Source organism: Neomonachus schauinslandi, chromosome 16, assembly GCF_002201575.2.
Source record: "Neomonachus schauinslandi chromosome 16, ASM220157v2, whole genome shotgun sequence".
Classification (NCBI taxonomy): Eukaryota; Metazoa; Chordata; class Mammalia; order Carnivora; family Phocidae; genus Neomonachus; species Neomonachus schauinslandi.
The window spans coordinates 9,451,195-9,469,324 of NC_058418.1; the positions used below are offsets into that span (position 1 = coordinate 9,451,195).

The 18,130-nt window shown below is 55.5% G+C and overlaps 1 protein-coding gene across 1 annotated transcript; it reads right to left on the reverse strand.

Annotated features, from left to right (window-relative positions):
- Positions 1–324: 324 nt before the first annotated feature.
- Positions 325–14,582, reverse strand: MEIOSIN (meiosis initiator). Its single transcript, XM_021681073.1, has 13 exons — positions 14,578–14,582; positions 13,793–13,925; positions 8,948–9,059; positions 7,513–7,647; positions 6,414–6,665; positions 5,344–5,452; positions 4,412–4,512; positions 3,812–3,967; positions 3,380–3,453; positions 2,251–2,439; positions 1,931–2,175; positions 1,040–1,129; positions 325–493 (listed from the first exon to the last, which is right to left on the reverse strand). The coding sequence occupies exons 1-13, from the start codon at positions 14,580–14,582 to the stop codon at positions 325–327; spliced, it is 1,770 nt and encodes a 589-aa protein (XP_021536748.1).
- Positions 14,583–18,130: the final 3,548 nt, after the last annotated feature.

An 18,130-nucleotide genomic window follows, 5' to 3' on the forward strand; every position in this document is an offset into this window, starting at 1 on the left:
GGGCTGAAACCACTGGACCCTGGGGTGGGCAGCGGAAGGGCAGAGCGGGCCCCTTCTCGTAAACTTCACCTTACTGCCTTTCACTCAGGGCTCCCCTCCTCGGCCCGGAGGCACCTGAGCGAGGGAGGGGCTGCGGGCAGGGCAGGGGACGGTGGGCAGGCCGAGTTCAGGTGGCCCCAGCACCAGGCAAACGCACACAGCATCAGGGGCCCTAAGTACGCCCCCTCCCAGCCTGCTCCAGGAGGGGTGAGGCCCGGGAGGGGACAACCTCTTCACGGGCTCCCGGTTGCAAAGCAGAGGAGGGGGCGCGGCAGGGTTACCCTTTCAGTTGTGTTGAGGGGGCAGCAGAGGGCCCAGCTCTGGGGAACGGTGGGCCTTCTCGGCCAGCAGCTGGTAGAAGGGCTTGGGGGTCCCCCAGTCCTCGTCCTCGCTGCTTGAGCTGTCCTGCTTCACGATCCGGTTGTGCTGGAGGCTGAACCTACGAGCTTTGATGCTGGGGGAGAGGGGGGCCGATCGGTGGTCACGCCTTCCCTGCCCTGGGGGGCGTCTGTCTCACCGCCCCCCAGGTCCCCATCTGTACAACGGGGCTGGGCCGCCGGAGCCCCACACTCCTGTGAGATCTGTTACGAAGTGCGCACCTAAGGCTGTGTGTTCAGGGGCCGATGAGAGGGGAGCAGGCGGCTGCTCTGACCAGGTGGACAGGAGGAGGGGAGGGAGGGAGGAGGGCTAGTAACAGGGAAATAAAGACCCAGCCTCCTGCTCTGAGAAACTCCCTGTGGCAGGAAGGGCAAAGGGGGTCCAAAGCCCGAATTGGGCTATTTGCCCGTCTAAGCTCCAAGGTCGAGCACCTCCCGACCTCCGTCACCCCCCAACGATCTCATAAGAGTTGGCAACACCCAAATCTTCCACCCCAGTAATAAACTCCAACCTGTTCCCAATATCATGAAGCCCAAGGCTCTAAAAATCAGAGCAGGTGTCCGGGGGCCCAGGAGGCCCCTCCGCTCCGCCCCCCCACACCCCCGGGGCCCGGGCTCCTCACCAGTACGGTCTTCGCTCCTGCTGGGTCATCACCCGCCAGAGTTGGGCCAGCTCCTTGGTGGCAGCTGTGGACGCAGTCCCAGGACAGGCTCTGGGACAGGAGGGAAGAGGTGAGGAGAGGCCCACAGGGCAGGCTGTTCGGGGCGAAGGCCAACAGTCTGACCACAGGAGGCTCCCCTCTTAGAACTCGGATCTTTTCTACCCACTTTGGCCTGAAGGGCCTCAGGACACACCCTCTGGAGCCCAGGTGTCAAAGAAGGGAGGGGGACTGATGGGTTGTCGGGAAGGGGACACCGAGTCTTGGGACCTGGAGGGGACCCGCATCTTCCTGTCAGGGCACCAGCTTTTCGCTGTGGATTGGGGGGCCTCCCCCCACCGACCCCCCCCCACCTTCAGGGCTGGGCGCCTGACCTATCAAGTCAGCCCCAAGAACTTTTGCGGGAAACATTAGAAACAAGGAGCTCTCCTCCCTCTGGGTCGCTGGACCTGAGCCTTGGGGGGACCCTCTACCAGGCGCACCCCATGTGCTTGAGAACAAAGCCAACCCAGAAGAGCAGAGCGGAGAGAGGGACAAAACACCCAGACGGCATCGCCTGAGCCCTGGGCCCAGCCACACCTGAAGGCCATCTACCTTCTCTCCTCTTTCAGGCTATGTGAGCCACGTTCCTTTTTTCTTAAGTCTGAGTTAGGTTTCACTGCGTACAATTTGCAGGCCTTGACCAGTGCAAAGGGACCAGGATAGATGCTGGGTGGGGGGTGGTGACTGAGGAAGGGTCAGTGGGTCATGGCCAGAAGGGGCAACTGTGTCAGCAGGGGCAACATGCTCCGGGTGGTGGTGGGGGAGACAGTGCAGCTCGGGCCCCACCCAGGGCCCAAAAGGACCCCCACCCACCGGATGTACTGCTTCCGGTTCATCCTGCAGAACATGATGAAGCCATTGACGCACTTTTTCTTCATCTGGGTCGGGCAGGGGGCTTTCTTGTTTTCCTTGGGCTTCGTCGGGCCCCGGCCCGCCCGGCCCTTCCTGGCCTTCCTCCCGGCCGCGGGCAGGGTGGCGGCCCGTCGGGTGGGGGTCCACGTGTAGTCCCCATCCTCGTCATTGGAGGACGGCAGGCCCTCGGGGTCGGCCTGAGCGTCCTGGGTGGGGGACGGGGAGGTGAGCGCCAGCAGGAGACGGGGGAGCGACCTCACCGATGGCTGTCCCCCCGTCACCTCCTGCTGCCTCCACACCGACTCAGTGTCTGAGTCCTCGGAGCTGGAGCTGGAGCTGGAGCTGGAGCTGGAGCTGGACGGCGCCTTGCTGTTCTCGCTCAGCGACAGGTAGCAGTGGTCCAGCGAGACAGACGACTGGCACAAGCTGTGGGAATCAGGGGGGTCTTCGGGAGCCTCCGAGCGCATCTCCTGGCGGGTGAAGGAGAAAGACGGGCGACGTGAGGGGAGACCACGGTGTCCCTTCATGTCCCCACTCACGGCTTTCCTAACGTCACGGGAGCATCAGAACCAGCTTGAATTTAAGACAACCTCGTCCAAACAGCCCCTGGACGTCCAAGCAAGTGTTCCCAGGTTCCCACAGCGGGTCGGGGGGACTGGCTGGGCTCAGGGGGCTCGCCCCCCCCCCCCCCCCCCCCGGCCCAGTAGCTCTTAATGCCATCAGGTCGGCAGCCGTGATGCCCTGGGCAAGTGGTAACTTCTCTGAGCATCAAGTTCACCTACAGAATGAGGTCACGCCACATGCCCTGCAGGGCTGAGAAGCACCTCGCCCAGTGCCTGGCGCTTCCTAAGAGCTCTGCTAGGAGTGCCTACTTTTGTTTCTGCTGCAGGTTCAGCTCCTCGTTGGAGGAAAGAGTAGAGGTGGAGGCAGACTCATCTGGCGACCCGAGCTGGGGCTGCCCTTCTGTCAGCTGGGCGGTGAGACCCCAGAGAGGACTGTGGCCAGAGGTGAGCCCTGGGGCCCGGGAGGGAGGCTCTTTCCAACTGAGGATTCCTGAGCTCATTCTGTTGGTTTCAGTTTCCTCATCTGTCAACTGGGGTCACCAGAGACCCCGCAGCTGTTAAAATTACGTGGGGTCTTTTCTGGGCACCCGGCAGCTTTTAGCTCTTGTCCTTGGGGTCTAGTTCATTCCAAATGCCCAGCACAGAGTGGGGCGCCCGGTGGCCAGATGAGGACACAGATGGTAGACGAGTCTCTGGAAGGACAGGGAGAAGCTCGAGCAGATGGACAGTGAGCTGGTGGGGGGAGGCGGCCGCCTGGTCGCGGGCACGGGTGAGTCCGTAAAGCAGGAGAGTGATGCATGTGGGAAGAAGGACGGATGGTCGGCTGTGTCTGTGGACGGCTGCCTACCTTGTCCTGGAGCGCCTCAAGCATGTCGTCACAAGGTGAAGACTTGGGATCTAGGAACACTTCTTTGAAGAGAGCTGTCAGGGAGGGAGAGTGGGCGGTGGCTGGAGCAGATCGCCCCAGTGCCCTTCTCCGGGTCTCTGCTTCAGGAATCTCCTGTCCCAGGACCAAATCCGGCTCACAGGCCAGCTCCCCTGGGGCAGCTCCAAGCTGAACAGAGGGTGTGGGTCCCTGACGCTGGCTCCTGGAGCCTTCCCCTCACTGGGCCGGTCCGGGGCCGCTTTCCCACGAAGCCGCGGGCTTCTTGAGCCAGAGCCCGGGTGGGATCCACCCCGGGGCACCCAGCACGGCCGAGCCCAGGGCGGCGCACTTGGTGGGTTATCGCCGTATGTTTTCTGAACGGACCAAGCATTGGGTCTGGGCCCAGGAGCTCACCTTGGGTCAGGAACTCAGTGCCATCCCCCCGGATCTGATCTGGTGGCAGCCTTCCTGGGGAGCTGAAGAGGGAGGGGCTGAGCCCTAGGATCTCGCTCGGGTGGCCTGTCACACTCCAGTTGTTAATCTGGGGAGGTCCCAAGGCCAGCAGGCTCCCTGAAAAGGAAGCATCGGGCTTGAGGATGACCTTCTCCCCCAGTGCGGTGGCTGGAGCTGAGGAGATGGTGTGAGACATGGGGGAAGGGTGACTCGGTCGAGTGCTCATTTTGAGTGCTTTGTAGAGGAAATTAGGAGACGCCATGCCTGGCATCAGGTCATGGATAACCAAAAACAGAATCAGTGTCTGGTGTGCCGCCTCTGAGAGACTGACTGTAGCCACCTGGGGCTCTGGGTTAAGAAAGATTCTGAGGCAACGTGTGGGCTTCACAGAAAGAGGGATGATTGGCTAGCAACGTCTGCCACAGTGGCCGCACACAGCCCTGTGCTGGGCAGACACCGGGTCCCCGTCCTCTTTCCTCCCACCTCAGTGCTGCTCAGAAGGAAGTGAGCGGGAAAGGCCCCACACAAGCCTACAAGGAGGAGAGATGGAGTTTCAGTCACCAGGGGGGCTGCCCTCCGGGGTCCAGGCAGGAAGCCAAGGGTCAGCATCTGGGGACTCCTTGTCCAGCTCCTCGCTGGAATCGTAGAACACCAGCTTCTGCCTGCAAGAGGTGGGAATTCGAGAGGCAGACCCGGAGCCCTGGGCCCAGCCGTTTCCCCCTGGGGTGTCTTGGTGTCGCCCGCTGTGACGAAAGACAGGGATCACTCTGTGCTGGCTGCTGGGCGGGGCGGGAAGCTTAGTCAGCTGAGGTGCCTGCCCTCAAGGGGCTTCAGGCTGGTGAGGAGAGGCGGCCGTCCCCGCGTGCTGATGCCCAGGGCGAAGGGCTGTGATGGGCCGTGTTCCAGCAGGACTCAGAGGGAGGACCACACTGAGCTCAGCCTGAAGGGTGGTGGTCTTCTCGGTGGTCGAGGGCGACAGGCTTGTCAGGAACAGGAATCAGGAGGGTGAAAAGTCCAGAGCAGGCCAAGGCCACGGCTCCCATGGAGTGGCGAATATGTGGTGGTGTTTTGAGTCAGGGTCATGGGGTTGGGGCAGGGGAGGGGGCTAGCAAGATGAGCTGGGGCCAGGGAAGCTCTCAGATACCGACTAAGATACTGGGGCTCTGCCCCACGGGCACTGAGGGAGGCCTGAAAGCCATGAGCTGACGTGACCGAGGTCCGGGGTTAGAAAAGCCACTGCGGCCCCTGGGGAGGACGGGCTGGAGGGGTGAGGCACGAGGCAGGGAGGCTGGCGAGAGGCCGCAGCCCTGGTCCGGCAGCCCCAAAGCCAGGCTCTGCTTTGAGCGTCCGCCGCCTGCACGAAGCTGGGCCTGCGGTGTTCTCTCCACAGACACCAGTGAGGATGGCAAGCGACCTCATTTCTCACCACCCCTCAGCCGTGCCGGACCAGACACCTCAGCCTCCCCCACTCGGAGCCCTTGGGGTTCCCTTACCTGGGACAGGGCTGGGTCCTGTTGAGAAAGTGGATCTGCTCAGCCCCTTGCTGGGCCTTGAAGGCACGGTAGAGCCCATCACCCTGGCCGCTGACTCGGCCATAGCAGCCTGGGGGGAATGGGAGGCAAGCGGGTATGCTTACTGCTGGGACTGGAACAAATCCCAGGAGTCACAGATACCTGGATGGAGAAGTGCCATGGTCTGCCACGGCCTCTCCCTCCCACATCCTCGTAAGACCTCGGGCTGCGGGGCCTCTGCGTGAGCCTATGGGATGCCCCGAATGACCCCTCGGTTTCTGGAAACCCACATCCCTCTCAGAGGTGTAAGAGAACTAAAATCCTGAAGTGGAATACTGTCGAGGAAGACGATGAGAGCCAACGCATACGAGGCGCTCGCCCTGCCGGCACGGTTTGGGGCATTTTAATACGAGTCAGTGGCCCTTTGCCGGAGGGTACCATGATTATGCCCGTTTTACAGTTAAGCAAACTGAGACCCTGAGATACCAGGTAACTTGCCCGAGGTCACACAACTAGCGGAAGAGCCGAAGAGCCCTCCCTCCCCAGGTGGGTCGGGTGCCTCCTCTGGGCCCCCACGGCCTCCTGGGCGACCGCGGGAAGTCGGGGTCCCTCTGTGCCCCTTCACTGGGCTGTGGCACTAGCACTCGCACGTGGCCTGGCCCCGAGATGCTCGGGGAGCAGGGGCCGGATGAACGGATGCGGGGGGCAGGACGGCTCAGGACCGCCCCAGCCCGCCAGGCGCCCCCGTCTCGTCCGGTGCCCTGCTGGGCGCGTCACCACACCTTTTCCAGGTGGCCCAGGGACGGGAGCCATGGGAGCCATTGCCCGTCTTCCCCTGGCTCTGTGACCCACAGCCCCACCAAGAGGCTCGCCGACGCCACCCCACCCTTCCATCCACAACGGGGCCGAGAGGGAAGGAGACGTGGGGAAGGAGGCCCAAGACAGAGTCCCTCTTGGCCACCGCGGAGGCCCCGCTACTGGGCCCCGACTTGGGATGCTGCGGGCGCCTGCCCAGGAGTGTGGAAGGGACTAAGTTAACGGTGAGGGCAGACAGCAACCTGAGAAGTCACAGTGGATGCTGTTCTCGGCCATGTCCAGCAACGTCAGCCGGGACCTGCCTCCCTTCCTGTCACCTTGAGGCAGGGATGACGCAACTTTGGGGTGACAGCCGGGGCTGGCACATCTTGAAGGGGTGGTGGTCCCCCCCATGTGTCTTCCTTGCTGTTCTGGGGATGGGGTCGCCCACTTCCCGGGCTTGTCCAGGGCCAGACAGCGGCGAGGGTTCTGGGCCCAGGTCTGACGTTCTGGGGGAGCAGAGAGACGAGCATCAGAGGGGGCTCCGGTGGAGGGCGTCTCTGCCCTGGGCCCCCCAGCCTATTCCAAGCTTTGCCGGGCCTGGTCGCTCACCAGCCCTTCCCAGGTCAGTCTGGATCCTCAGCGAGCAGTCACCTCAGCCGAGGCTCCCTGCCCCTACCCACACATTCGAATCACCTGGTGAGCTCTGGAAAAAATACTGATGCCCAGGTTCCACCCCAGGCCACTGGAACCTGACTTTCTGGGTGTGAGGCTCAGGCACAGGCATTTTTTACGGTTCCCTGGATGATTCAGTAGATATGCAGCCAAGACTAGAAATCATTGGTTAGGTACAACTCCCATTTTAAAGACAGGCCAACTGAGGCCTTCAAGAGGCCAAGGGACACGTGGAGAGTTAGCAGCAAGGCTGAAGCTGGCCCGGGGATGCTTGCTTTCCACACTTGGGTCTTTCCATCAGCCTGTGCTCCCTGATGCCCTGGCCCAGGACGGGTGACTGGCTGTAAGGACAATAAATGGTAACAGCAGCTTCCCTTCACCGAGTGCTGACCATGAGCCTCTCCACTCAGCATTGCTCCAAGGGTATGTACCCAGGCTCCTGGTCCTTAAGACCACCCTGTGGTCCACCCCCAGGATGCTGAGGCTCAGAGAAGGAAAGCAACCATGGCAGGCCTCGGAGGTAGTGAGCCCAGGGGCCAGGGCGTTGAACCAGATAGATCTCGCTGTAAAGCGGTGCCAGGGGCTCTGGGTAGCTGATCGGGCCTCCCTGGAATGAGAAAGGCTCTGGAGAAGGAGCTTTGCTCCCATGTGACCTGGCTTCCTATCTGGTCTCCCTTGTACCTGACAATCCAGTGGGTTTCTTCTTCCGGGGTTTCCGGCAGGCTCCCTGAAGACGGGACTTAAGAGAGTGTGGGGAGCTCGAAGGGGTGGAGTGTCTCCGCCGGGCAGGGCCCGAGGCCCAGTTCCAACCCAGCCCTGCACAGGGTGGAGAAAGAGGTCAGATGCCCCCCCGACCTCATGCCGTCCTGCCTCCTCCTTCCAGACGTGCTTCCCAATCCTGGGCAGAGGGCTGGGGGGCGGCCACAGTCCCCAAGCTGACTTTATAGATGTGGAAACTGAGCTCCCAGGAGGAGCCTGGACTGGTCTGAGGTTGCACGGCCAGGCGACAGAGGTTCCAGGGCGTAAACTCAGATCCCCCCCAAAGCCATTCGGGGTCCTCCAAGAAGGAAGACAGACTCAACGCTTCCCAAAGGCTTCCCTGCCTCTCTGTCAGGCCTCTCAATTCTTCCTCCTCAACATCGCCCAAAGGTACGACTTCTGTCCCCAGCCTCATCCTCAGTGCGAGATCGGCCTGTCTCCGGTCCAGATCCCTCCTAAAGCCCTCTTTGCTGACCTCCCTGACTCGAGTTTCTCCCTTAATAACCAACCAATCCTGCTCACTAGATGTCAGGCACCTCTTGCTTAAAAAAAAAATCTGATCGTGGCTTTTCCTGGCTTTTTAAAGTCCTCCGCCATAATTCTCATCTTCGTCTCTCTCCTTAGCCCGAGCCCCGCGCTGTGGAAAATCCATGTCTAATTCTGGCCCTCCAAAAATGTAACTACTACTAGGCTACTCTTGACCAGAGTCCTTACCAATAACACAAACGGGTGATTAGTCTATATTTTGTATATCCTGTGTTGTATACTGTATTCTTACAGTAAAGAAAGCTAGAGAAAAGTGTTAAAAGCATAAGGAAGAGAAAAGACATTTACAGGACTGCACAGGATATATCTAAGAAAATCTGCGTATAACTGGGCTCATGCAGCTCAAAGCCGTGTTCTTCAAGGGTCAAGTGTACTAGTATTGGTTTCATTTTGCAGATGAGCAAACTGAGGCACAGGGAGGTTAAGGTCATAAGACATGTGTCTGCGTCAGGGTCTGGTTCGCGAGCCTGCGCACGTCGTCCTGATGCTACACGGTCCCTCCAAGCACACCAGCTGCTGGCCTGTCCCAGACATTCCACACACGTCTTCCTGTGGTTGCGTGCTCCTGCTCACGGCTTCTCCTGCCTGCCGGGGCTCCCCCAGGCTACCGTCCGCGCAGGCCCGGTCGCGAGGCCCCAGACACCCTGCTCTGAGTTCACAGCATCGGGCCCATTTCTCTGACTCTGTCAGCTCTGCTAGGCTCTGAGATCCCCGGAGACTGGGGCTCATCGAAGTCACTTGGTATCCCTGACAGCCAGGACCGGACTTGATGGAGAGCAGGCCCTGGGAAATGGTGACTGAACTTACTTACCCCCGAGTCCGCCTTCCCCATTGGTGGTGTGGAATTTGAGCAAGGCCTTGGCCACATCGATGCTTTTCTGGAGGTACTGAATGTAATGCAGGACATGCAGCAGAATCTCCTTCTGCCCCCAAAAGAAAGACAGGGTTGAGCACAGGAATGGGGGCCCAAGACAATGTGAGGCTGCAGGGGACCAGAGACAGGCTGCAGGAGCCCCTTCCCCAGCCCGACAATTCCTCTGGTGGCGGAGATATTCCTATTCTGTTTAGACCTTGCTGCAGCTCAGGGAGAGGTCTGTTGCAGCTAAGGAAACCAAGGCTCGGAGTGGTAGCATGACTTGCTAAGGTTAGAGAGGAAGGGGCAGAGCTGAGATCTGAACTCAGGTCTGCCTGCCTCCTGGCCCAGTTTTTCAACTCACACTGTTTGGCTTCTCACCCATGGCCCCTTGCACATGCTGTATTCTCTATCTGCAAAGCCCTCCTCTTCTCCCCACAGGCTCCCGCATTGGCTTCTCCTCCTCTGGGCCTTAGCACAGTGGTCTCCCCTTCCGGAAGCTTTCCCACCTCCCTGAACCTTCTCGCTCAGGCTGGGTCGGATGTCCCTCCTCAGCACTCTTGCAATGCCCTGGCCTAATTACCTGTTCATGCGTTATTGTCTCTCATTGACCTTGAACTAGTTGAGGGTAGAGGCTGTAGCTAAGTGATTTCTGTATCCTTTGCTCACAGAATCAAGAGGTAGCTTAGCCACTGATCGCTGAAGGATGATCTCCGTAGCACAGAGCATGATGCCTTCTGCCCAGCAGGCATCACCCAGCCAGCCACCAAGTACTAAGTCAGTGTCAAAGACACAAAGCTAAAAAAGACTACTACCCACTGAGGGCCAGGTACATAGGGGTGAAGCAGACATGCTTTTGTTTACCTTCATGGAATTTATAATCTAGTGAGGACAGCGGCCCTCAATAAACTCGTAAGTCATACAGAATTATCAACGGTGTGATAAGCATTATAAATAAGAGTGTAACAAGAGATTCTAAAATTGGACTTGAGTGTCTGGAAAGACCTCCAGCATTTATTATTTTTAAAGATTTATTTATTTATTTTAGAGATGGGGAAGGGGCAGAGGGAGAGAGAGAGAGAATCCAAGCAGACCCTCCCCTGAGCATGGAGCCCAACATTTGGCTTGATCCCAGGACCCTGAGATCACAACTTGAGCCAAGACCAAGAGTTGGATGCTTAACCGACTACGCCACCCAGGCGCCCCAGGCCTCCAGCATTTAAGTGGAGACCTGAAGAATGACAGGAGTTAGCCTGGTGAAGAGGTGAGGGAAGAACACCAGTATTTCTTGGATTGAAAAGGGTCCCTAGAATACCAATAAAACCGTTAGCAGTAATCTTCCAAACCCTAGATCAGGAAACACGGTCCCACAAAGGGACTTGTGTGAAACTGTTCCATAAACTAGAAAGCGACGGTCACTGAAATGATGTGAGCTGATCCATGGAAGGAAGCTATAATCTAACTAAGGAATACATGTAACACAGGCAGGAGACTGTTACTTTGGAAGGACCCGGATCCAATCTGCCACTTCCTGGCTGTGTATCGGGAACAGACCGTTTTACCTTTTTGAGCCTCAGTTTTCTCATCTGTGCAATGGGAATGAGGATAGTCAGTGAGGCTCAGAGGATTATCATTAGGACTGAATAAATTAGTGTGTGTGAAATCACCCAACACAGAGCCTGATATACCAGTTGCCTAATAAATACTTCGTCGATGATTGAATGAGAACGCTTTCATCAGGTTCTCAAAGGATTAAATGAGGACCTTTTCTAACTTTGAGAACCGGACCATGGGGTTCTCAAGAGCAGATATTTTATCTCCAACCCCCGGCTTGGCACATGATTGGCACTCACTACGCTGTGTCTGTAAACTGTCAAGTTATATGAAATGTGATTAGTAGCAGTATAAAGGTTTTATGCACAAGGCCATTGGGCATCATTTCAGATTCCAAGACCAAAGGTTCAGGAATTGATGGTTCAGGAAGGTTAGCTTGGGGGCTACGCCAGAGGTTCCGATCCCAGAGACCTTCTGAAGACAAGATCGACAGGTCCTATAACTGTCTTAGCTGAGGGGATTCATTCATTCACTCACTCATTCACCCATTCATTCAACAAACACCTGTTGAGCATTGAGTGACCAAGCAGTTGAGGATGTGGGCCTTTGGAATGAGACACATCTGACTCTTTCTCTCTGCCATTAACTAGCTGTGTCCTTCTGGGCAACATGACCCCTCTCCTCACAGTGGAGAATGAGCACACCAGATGCACCTCTCAAGCCTTGGGGGAGGATTAAATGAGAAAACGTATCCAAAATGCTTGTCACTCGGGGTCTGACACCTAGAACCCTCAGTAAATTGGGAGTAGCTGTGGTTGTTGTCTGCTGGCCCTGCGGGTGCTAGGGATAGAGATGTTTCCATTATGGTCCTTAACCCTCACAAAACCCCTCATCTAAAGGGGTCGGAGATAAAGAAACAGTCCCAGGAATATGCCCAGGGCTTTGATGGTCAGAGAGAGAAGCCACAGGACCATACAGGGCTGGGGGCACATCATGAGTCAGGATGTGAGGAAGGATGCCGCGAACCTAAGCCACACCCCAAATCTCAAACACAGGAAAGGCAACACAAAACAGCTCAGTTCATTCATTGAGCGTCAGACTGAGCGCGTCTGTCACAGCACAGCCCTGTCACAAGTCGTGGTGACACCCTCCAGGCACACAAGTCGAGGGGGAGGCTGGGGACTGGCAGGGACGCAGGTTGTCCATGGAGCAGGAGACCCAGGACTGAACCCAAGGAAGGATGAAGGTGGGGAGGAAGAGGGATCCTTAAGACATCAGAGGATCGGGGTGCCTGGGTGGCTCAGATGGTTAAGCGTCTGTCTTCGGCTCAGTGCATGATCCCAGGGTCCTGGGATCGGGCCCCGCATCGGGCTCCTTGCTCAGCGGGAAGCCTGCGCTTCTCCCTCTCCTTCTACTGCTCCCCCTGCTTGTGCTCTCTCGCTCTCTCTGTCAAATAAATAAATAAAATCTTTAAAAAAAAAAAAAAAGACATCAGAGGATCAATGGTCACGAAAGCAGGCTGAGGCCTGGGGAGAATTCCACGAGATGTGGTCATGCGGTCAGTGATGAAATGTTGCCTGTCGCCTGACTCGACTGTCATTCCTTCGGGGTCAGGACTGTCCCCCAGTCGTCTCTGCCCCCCTCCCACCTCCCAAGAGTTGATCGCAATACCTGTGCACATTGCGTACACAGATGCTTGAGGACAGAGGGCAAAATTCCTCAGGTATTTCTGAGCACCGTGGTGGTCTGCTTAATGCCTCTCCCTAAGGACGTCCATGTCCTAGTCCTCGGAGCCTGTGAATATGTTGCCTAATATGACAAAGGGGACTCAGCAGATGTGACTGAGTGGAGGATCCTGAGATGCAGAGATTGTTCTGGATTAACTGAGTGGGCCCACTGTGGTCCCAGGGGTCCTTACAAGTGGGAGGGAGGCAGGAGGGTCGAAGGCAGAGAAGGCGAGGTGAGGATGGGAGCAGAGGAAGAGAAAGAGAGACTGGGAGATGCTACACTGCTGGCTTTGAAGGGGCCATGAGCCAAAGAACACAGGCGGCTTCTAGAAGTTGGCAAAGGGAAAGGAAACGGATTCTCCCCGGGAGCCTTGGAGAAGAACCGACTCTTAGACCCGCGAGGCCGATTTTGGACCTCAGCCCTCTACACTGTTCGGGAAAAAATCCGCATTGTTTGCAGACACAGAGTTGTGAGGCCACAGGAAGCTAGAGCGGCCACAGGAAGCTAGGACACAGTGCCAACGGCTGCGAGAGGCTTAGGAGGGAGAGTCCACATGAACCGGTGATCGATGGAAGGTGGTAGGCACCCAGGAGGTGAGGGTTAGGATCTGGCACCCAAAGATCTGGATCTTGCCCCAAACGCCCACTCTTCTGAGCCTCTCAGAAGGCAAGAAGCACGTTCTAGCTGGGGATCGGTGATTCCTGGGTTGGAATCTTTATTGTCTTGACCACATTCTGAGTTCCCAGCAGATGAGGAGCGGGTCTCAAGTTCCTTGGCCTCCCCTCGTTGCGACCAGAACAGCTTCTGCCATCCAACAGTCTTTCCATAACTGGCTGAATAAGTGGATACGTGATAGAATGAGAGGAACTATAGCAAGAAAACATCACACCACGCCTTCAAGATCTCTGAGACCCTTAGTAAGTTGTCGCCACTGGTGGAGTGAGGAGGCAGCTCAGCCCCGCATGTATTTATCGAGTAGCCACTTGGGGGACGCGCAGAGCAGCTTTAAGTCCTGCTACCTCGGGAGATGGAGATGCCGCCCCCAGGACCCAGGACAAGGGACTCAGAGAGGGAAGTGACATTTCTTCGAGGACGGTCACGGCTAGTGTGCCGTTTGGGCCTCACAATATCTCTGGGTAGTAGACATTATGTTCCCTCGTTTTATGGCTGGGAAACAGGATGCTTGAGAGGCTGAGAAGCTGAGGGCCCTGCCCAGAGTCCTGCCGCTTCAGGGCTGACAGGCTCGAACCCATGGCTGTTTGACTCCCCAAAGTGATGACTTTTACCTGGCTCCTTGCCGATCTTTCCCTCCCAGCTGCCCCTGCCCCTTTGCAAGAAAGGATCCCCCAGGCTTCTAGTGATGGGATCACAGAAAGGCCCACTCAGGGCAGGACCATGCCCATCTCGGTGCTGTCGCCGAGAGGGTCTGTGTTGGGGCCCCAGGACGAGGGATAGTAACCCGGTTACTGAGATTTTCAGACCTGCCCCGCACATCCGCCTCCTCTCCCTCCACCCCCATACCTTGGTGAGCTTCTTGGTGCCTGTCTTCAGGGCCACAGGCAACAGCAGTGCCAACTCATGAAGTTTGCTGGTGTGGTTCTTCCTCTGCCTCCTGTTTGGGGCCGAGAGCTGGTATTGGTTAGGACATTGGCACCTGACCCCCCCAAACCACCTGTCTCCGTGCTCCCCATCTCAGAGAGGCTGTCCACCCCAGCACCCCCAGACAGAATCCTAGGCATCGTAGGTCTCATCAAATCTCACCCATTCCCCTTCCAATCCTTTCTCTCCAGCCCCAGGCCCTGCCCTAGCCCACGTGTGGCTGTCCCCCAGCCCTCCCAGCCTCCCCCCGGCCTCCTCCAGTTCATCCTGTCTACTAGCATCAGGGTGAGCTTTCTGCAACACAGATCTGGCCATGGTTTTCTTATCTGGGCAACGGGAATGAGGATATTCACTGAGGCTCAGAGGATTATCAGTAGGACCAAATACACCTGTGTGTGTGAAATCGTCCAGAACGGAGCCTGATACTCTAGTTGTCTAGTAAGTGCTTCAAAACTCTCGATGCCATCCATTATTAAGGACCAAGTTGAAACCCTTAATCCGGCTTATAATGGCCCTCAAGACCTGGCCCGGCTGACCATTCTGGTCTCATCTCTTACAGGACAGGTGAGGTACCTCTGCTAAGGGCCCTCAACCCCGTGCTCATGCATTTCTCTGAGCCCTGCTCTGAGCTGAGAGCTGGGCGGGGAGGGGGCGGGCACTGTATCTCTAGCATCCAGAAGAGGGTCTGGCACACCGTGGGAACTCACTGCATATTTGCTAAATAAATAAATGAGGGCATGACAGAAGCTGACTCCTGGGATGCAGAACTTCCAGGATCTAATCCCTGCATTCATAATTCATAATATAACCCTGCACACACACACCTCCATCTCTCTCTCTCTTGACAGATGGGGACACAAAGACATTGGAGTGTCTCTCCCAAATTATGTACTATTGCCAGACTCACACACAACTCCTTTGGGAATGCCCGGACACCCCCCTGTCTCCACCCAATCCTTTCTTGCCTCCCCTCAGGGCTCAGTACCATTGCCACCTGCCCAGAAAGCCTCTGGAGACCTCCCTTGCCTTCCTCCCCTGCTCTGAATGTCCACAACACTTTGTCACCTGCGGCCTGGCCAGGCCCCCAAACACTCCCTTGATTACAGACGGGTGTTTAGTTCCTACTCAAACCCACACACTGACCCTGCGCTGGACACCACAGAAGGAGAGGGAAGACACTGTCACTGCTCTCGAGGAGATGGGGGAGCAGGGTGGGAGACGCACTTACCTCCCTAACCAAACCCTGAAGTCCTAAAAGAATCATTCTCCCTCACTCATTCAGCAATTACTTATTGAGCACCTACGATGGGCCAGGAATGGTGTTAAGTGATAGGGATAAAAGTATAAAACCCAAAATACAGCCCCTTCTAGAGCCCACAGGACCATCAGGGATAAAGTCATTAATCAGATTGTCACACACAGACAAGCATAAAATTCCAATTAGGACCAGAACCAGCTATATAACTTGCTGGGGAGGGGAGCCTTACAAATGAAAACGTGGGGCCCCCTTTTTAAAAATTAAGGTTTTCAAGGTGGTGAGAGCAGGGCATTAAACCAAACGTCAGGCTCTTCTAAACACAGGGCTCTGTAACTGCATATGAGTTTGCACACCCAGGGAGTTGGCCCTGATGGGGACAAAGAAGGCTGCTTGAAACAGGTGGCTTTGATCTAATCTACAACGTTTTCCCTGAGGAAGTAAACCTGGTCAGAACTGGTTCTGAAGGACGAGTGGAGATGTATAGGTGAAGAGGGAACAAGCACATTTCAGACAGAGGGGACATGCGCAAAGGCCCTGTGGCACAAGGAAGCAGGGAGAACTCAAAGGAACCAAAGCTGCCCTGTCTGGTGCACAGAAGGCAAGGAGTCTTGTGGGGTGAGACAAGGCTGGAGAAGAAGATAGGGGCCAGATGAGGCAGGGTCTCAAAGTCTCGTAGTACAGAAGAGTTTTGCCTTTATCTGAAGACCAACAGGAAGCCATAAAAGGGCTTTACGCAGGGGAGGATATCATTAGTGCACCCTCTCAAAACCGCTATGAATACAGAAGACACACATATATGTCAGCTGAATGAAGGAATGAAAGAAAAAAAAAAATCTCTGGTCTTTAGTTACCTCCTGCTAGAAACCATAACTTTGAGGGGCAAGGGCGTTGGGGTTCTATCTTTGGAGGAAAACTGGGTAGGCTGACCTCTAAAGTCCTGTTTAGCCCTGATATTTACTTTTTGCATATCACTTTCCTTCTGTTCTAGAAGGACCCCCTGGAAGCCCCAGCGAGAAACAACATAGAAAGCAAGGAAGAAAAAAAGTGTCCAGGCCTATTTAAGTTCAAGGTGTGACCTGACCAAGGCTGAGAAAAAGAATTTCGTATCAACTATAGTCCCTGGGTGTTTACTCTGGGTTTTGCAAAGCACTGAGAGCCTTCTATGTGCAAACACAGCAGTTCCTGGGAAAAAATTTGGCGGGAGGAAAAGGGTGACGATGAGGCATCACAAAATCTTGACATCTCCTGGGCAGGAGTCCTGAATAGGTGTGACTTGGGGTGTGCTCCCCGGGGGCCCCTGCAAGCCAGGCACTTCCTCCCAAGTCTGCCCCTTTCCTTGCTGGATGGTTCTGGTTTCAGACAAGTTCTTTTCTGTAATTTTCACCCACTAATCCCAGCTCTGCCCTCTGGGTCTTCAGGGAACAGGCCAGCTCCAGCCACACAGGTCCTTTTTCCGTTTCTCTAAACTGTCAAGTTTCTTTCTGCCTTAGGGCCTTTCCTATTCCCTCCACCTGGAATGTTTTTGTTTTTTTTTTTTAAGATTTTATTTATTTATTTGACAGAGAGAGACACAGCGAGAGAGGGAACACGAACAGGGGGAGTGGGAGAGGGAGAAGCAGGCTTCCCGCTGAGCAGGAAGCCCAATGTGGGACTCGATCCCAGGACCCTGGGATCATGACCTGAGCCGAAGGCAGACGGTTAATGACTGAGCCACTCAGGCGCCCCCCTCCACCTGAAATGTTCTTTTGCCCTGATTGTTGTATGGCTGGTTTTGCTTTGCCATTTAGCACGGAGCTTAAATGTAACCTCAGAGAGACCTTTCCTGACCAACCAATCTAGCTAAGCACATTCTTGGTCACATCCCCGTATCATTTATCAGAATCTGAAATCTTCTTTCTTTATTATCAACACCAAAGGGCAGGGATTTTTGTCTATTTTATTAATGTTTATATCCCGGACTGACTTACCCATTAGGCCCAGTAAGCACAGTCTAAATCTGGTGCCACTTTTAAGGGCTCATGAAAATGTCTTAATTTCTTTTTTTTTTAGGATTTTATTTTTAAGTCATCTCTACACCCAGCGTGGGGCTTGAACTCACAATCCAGAGATCAAGAGTCACGTGCTCCACCACCTGAGCCAGCCAGGTGCCCTAAAAATGTTTTAATTTCTTTTAAATTCTATGCCAGTGTTGTTGTAAACTATAATTTTAAATATATATATATATATTTTAAAGATTTTATTTATTTGACAGTGAGAGATACAGCGAGAGAGGGAACACAAGCAAGGTGAGTGGGAGAGGGAGAAGCAGGCTTCCCGCGGAGCAGGGAGCCCGATGCGGGGCTTGATCCCAGGACCCTGGGATCATGACCCGAGCCGAAGGCAGATGCTTAATGACTGAGCCACCCAGGCGCCCCTTTAAATACGTTTTTAATGGAGGAAGGGGCCTGGGTGCCTTGGTGACTCAGTCGGTTAAGTGTCTGCCTTCAGCTCAGGTGATGAATCTCTGGGTCCTGGGATTGAGCCCTGCTCAGGCTCCCTGCTCAGCCGGGAGCCTGCTTCTCCCTCTCCCTCTGCCCCTCCTCCCTGCTTGTGCTCTGTCTCTCAAATAAATAAATAAAACCTTAAAAAAGAAAGGAAGAAAGGGGGCGCCTGGGTGGCTCAGTCGTTAAGCGTCTGCCTTCGGCTCAGGGTCTTGGGATCGAGCCCTGCATTGGGCTCCCTGCTCAGTGAGAAGCCTGCTCCTCCCTCTCCCACTCCCCCTGCTTGTGTTCCCTCTCTCGCTGTGTCTCTCTCTGTCAAATAAATAAATAAAATCTTAAAAAAAAAAAAAAAAGGAAGAAAGAAAGCTTTTTAAAAAATGGAGGAACAGCCCGAGAAGGCAAAATTGCCTAGGGCCCAAGCAAGTCATATGTGGCCCTAGTTATATCCCTAGCTCCTAGAATAATGACCAGCACTTAGTAAGTGTTCAACAAAAAATTGTTGACTTTATGAATGCTCCGGTC

Coding starts and splice junctions, on each gene's coding strand:
- MEIOSIN (XM_021681073.1), bottom strand. Junction 4,513..5,343: donor AGGACCCAGCCCTGTCCCAG/GTAAGGGAACCC, acceptor CACCTCTTGCAG/GCAGAAGCTGGTGTTCTACG. Junction 2,440..3,379: donor TTGAGGCGCTCCAGGACAAG/GTAGGCAGCCGT, acceptor TTCACCCGCCAG/GAGATGCGCTCGGAGGCTCC.